Source organism: Nymphaea colorata, chromosome 4 (genome assembly GCF_008831285.2).
Source record: "Nymphaea colorata isolate Beijing-Zhang1983 chromosome 4, ASM883128v2, whole genome shotgun sequence".
Lineage (NCBI taxonomy): Eukaryota > Viridiplantae > Streptophyta > Magnoliopsida > Nymphaeales > Nymphaeaceae > Nymphaea > Nymphaea colorata.
In genome coordinates this window covers 1,054,873-1,058,772 of record NC_045141.1, presented here as the reverse complement: position 1 = coordinate 1,058,772, position 3,900 = coordinate 1,054,873, and the positions used below count along the sequence as shown (strand labels likewise).

Below are 3,900 nucleotides of genomic sequence, written 5' to 3'. Positions count from 1 at the left end.
TAAAGATCTTGCTGACTGATATTGGGGTAGAGATTGAAGGGCATATGAGGATGTTGAGATTGACCGTCACTTCATCAGAGAAAGAATTGATGCCAGGGAGTTAACATTACCATACATGAAGTCTGTAGAAACATCTCTCCATGGCTGTGTAGGAATGGGTAAGGGAACTAAGTGCCCAGGAGGCCTCACTGCCTCATACTTCTCCCTCTAACATATCTGACAGTCGTGCACAAACCTCTTCACATCCACCTTCAAACCCTCCCACCAAAACTGGGGCTTGATCCTGCCTATGGTCTTGGTCACCCCTTCATGACCGGCTGTGGCTGACTCGTGAAAATGCCTAATGAGTTCGTCCCTGAGAATGGAATGTTTGGGAATCACAACCTTGTCCTTGCGGAATAGGAGCCTTCCACGAATGGAGTAGTTAAGGATGGATCCTTCGTTTTGTGTCACCGATGCTTTCAGCAGTCTAGTGCTGTCCTCAGCATCTTGCTCTAATGCAATACTATTCCACAAATTAGTGCTCACAACTAAAAGTGTCATCAACATATTCTCTCCCAAACGTGAGAGAGCATCTGCGACAGTATTCTCGGGACCCTTCTTGTATTCGATGGTGAAGTCGTATCCCAACAACTTAGACAGCCATCGTTGTTGGATAAGAGTGGTAATGCGCTGGTTCACCATATATTTTAGGCTGTTGTGGTCGATTCTAACCACAAACTTTCGTCCCAACAAGTAAGGATGCCACTTGTCCACTGCGAACACCATAGCTAGGAGCACCTTCTCATAAGTGGAGAGAGGCTTGGCCGTCTTTAAGCGCTTTGGACATATATGCCACTGGATGTCCTTCCTGACTCAAAACTGGCCCAACTCCAACATCACTGGCATCGGTCTCAATAGTGAACTCCTTATCAAAATTTGGCAAAGTCAAAACGGGCGCTGAAATAAGTGCTGCCTTCAACTGGGTGAAGGCCTCCCTCAATTTGTCTGACCACTGAAATGGTCCCTTCTTCAACATGTGGGTCAATGGTGAAGCTATTGACTCATAGCCACTGATGAAGCGCCTATAATATCCGGTCAGCCCCAAAAATCCACACAACTCTTTTGGATTCTTGGGTAGAGGCCACTGCTCGATCGCTACCAACTTCTCTGCTCAGCTCTAACGCCCTTCTTGGAGACAATGTGTCCCAAGTATCCAACTGAAGTCTGGCCAAAGGTACACTTGGACATCTTAGCGTAGAGCTGGTTGTCCCTCAGGATAGTAAGGACGGTGTCCAAATGCTTCGCATGTATCTCAAGTGTTGGACTGTACATGAGTATATCATCGGAGAACACCAACACATAGTACCGCAAGTATCTTCGAAAGAGATCATTCATGCACCTCTGAAAAGTATCTGGTGCATTTGTCAACCCAAAAGGCATTACGAGGAATTCATAATGGTCATCATGAGTACGAAACGCGGTCTTGTGAATATCCTCTTTCTGCATACGAATTTGATGGTAGCCTGCTCTTAAGTCCATCTTTGAAAAATAAGAAGTGTCAACCAACTCGTCAAGTAATTCATCAATGACTGGTATAGGATACTTATCCTTTACCGTGACCTCATTGAGGGCCCGGTAGTCTACACAGTACCTCCATGTGTCATCCTTCTTCTTAACTAACAAAACAGGTGATGAAAACGGACTACTACTAGGTCGGATGACCCCACTTTCGAGCATCTCCTTCACAAGCCTCTCTATCCCGGCTTTCTGACTGTAAGCATACCGGTATGGTCATACATTTACGGCCTCTGCTCCTTTTGTGAGAGTGATCCTATGATCATAGGAACGTGTGGGAGGCAAGCTCTTAGGCTCTTGAAGGGAATCGATCAATCACACACTGAATGTCACGAGGAATCTCTTCAACATCGGTGGTGGAAGGAACAACATCTTTTACCATGGACACTAGCCAATATACTGGCTGATTTGCAATGAGGGCCTTCAAGGCCGGCTTAGGGTCCACGCTAGGATTGATTGCTCTGAGGGTTACTTCCCCTCCACCCTCCTTAGGAAACATCATAGTCATGTCATCCAAGTCCCACAAGATTCTTTTCAAGGTTTTCATCCATTGAATCCTAAGTACTACATCTACACCCCCAATGGGGAGAAGGTATAGATCTACCTTGAAAGGAACCTTGTGCATCTCCAAGCTCACGTTTTTGCAAATTTCATGGCAAGCTAGTTTCTCTCCATTTCCAACCATGACATTGAAAGAAGCTTGGGGAGTAGTCTTGCCATCCACGAGATGAGCCAACCTCGAATTAAGGAAGTTGTGGGTGGCTCCGGTATCAAGAAGAACAATCACCTTTTGGTTATTGATCTTACCCACAACCTTCATGGCATTGGGCCCATTGTTTGTGAGGGCGTGACACAAGCCCTCTTCTTTTTCCTCAGTCTCATCTTTCACCTTGGCTACCTCAGTGCCCTTGGTGTCTATCTCTTCATTTTCTTCAAGTTCCTCATCACTATCTGTGACCTCATATAACTGAAAATGCTTGCACTTATGACCCGCATGCCACTTTTCTTCACAGTTGAAGCATAGCCCCTTCTTAATCCTTTCCTCTCTTTCTTGACGTGAAATGTATTTAATGGGAATGTTATTGCGAAAGGCTGGCCGATTTTCAAACTTTTTCTGTGGTGGAGCTGGTTTCACAAAGTTAGGCTTGGGTTTGGATACAAGCCCCGGTTTGTAAACTTTCTTACGTGCCTCTCTTCTTCTAAGTTGCTCCTCAATTGTCTTGGCCAATGCAAAACATCTCCTTAATTCGGTAGGAGGATCCCTAAGCATCTCAATTTGAATGTCCTCATCAAGACCCCCTATGAAGTGGGCGATCTTGGAATCCTCTGGTCGATTCTTAACCATGCTACATAGTCTCTCAAACTTGCTTTGATAGTCTTGGACGGTAGAAGTTTGTTTGAGATTTCTCAATTCAATCTCGTGGTTAACATACATGGTCTCTCCAAACCGAAGTAAAAGCTCGTCCTTGAAGAGGTCCCAAGTGGTGTTTGGATAGTCCTCTTCCCAAAAGCAATGCCATTGCATAGCCTCTTCTTCTAGATACATCTTTGCCAAATGAATCTTGTGTTGTTCTGCGATTTCTTGGCAAATGAAGTATTGTTCGGCTTTGTAGACTCATTCTTTTTGCCTCTTCCCATTGAATTTAGGAAAATCCATTTTTGGCATAGGGAGCCTTGGCTCCTCATTTGGTCGGGCTCTCCTTCCATGGTTGAAACCAGCATGGTCCTGGCCTCTACCTTGGCCATTCATCATCTCGATTTCCCTATCCAATTCCTCTTCAAACTCGCCAAAAGTCATGGATTGCATGGAACGATTCTCGTAATGTCTCCTTGGCCCCTCATGATGTGGACCCAGATTTTGGTAAGGCTCGTCGTGGTGCTGCCTTTCTTGGTTTTGCCTTTGCTCTAGGAAGGCTCTCCTTATCTCCTCTGGTGTAGGTCTCTCACCCCCTCGTCTGGTTCTTTCCCCCACATGTATGGGTGCCCCATTTTGGTTGGTACCATTAGTGAGTTGAGGATGGATAACTTGGCGTTGGATAGGAGGTTGTATAGGTTCATTTTGGGGAACATGAGTATGGGCTCTCGGTGGTTGTTCTACCCCTTGTCCCCTTAAGCTAGCTCTCCTAGCATCCACCAAAAATGCCTCGCTCACCGCTCCTATGGGGTCATTCCTACGGTAATAGGAAGAAGTGTGTGAACGGGTTGGGTCTCTCCTTTGTTCAAGGGTGTTCAACCGACCATCTATGTTTGCAATGGTTCGGTTTACACCGGCTAATTGGCTAAGGATGAGATCTAGCTTGGAATTGGTGCCCAAGGACTCTCCTCTCTCTACTACACGAGTCT

General features: G+C 45.8%; 1 protein-coding gene across 1 annotated transcript; it reads right to left on the bottom strand.

Moving 5' to 3' along the window:
- Positions 1-784: 784 nt before the first annotated feature.
- LOC116252561 (uncharacterized) lies at positions 785-3,103 on the bottom strand. The gene is made up of 3 exons (XM_031626909.1): positions 1,881-3,103; positions 1,142-1,753; positions 785-1,064 (listed from the first exon to the last, which is right to left on the bottom strand). The coding sequence occupies exons 1-3, from the start codon at positions 3,101-3,103 to the stop codon at positions 785-787; spliced, it is 2,115 nt and encodes a 704-aa protein (XP_031482769.1).
- Between the last annotated feature and the right edge of the window lie 797 nt (positions 3,104-3,900).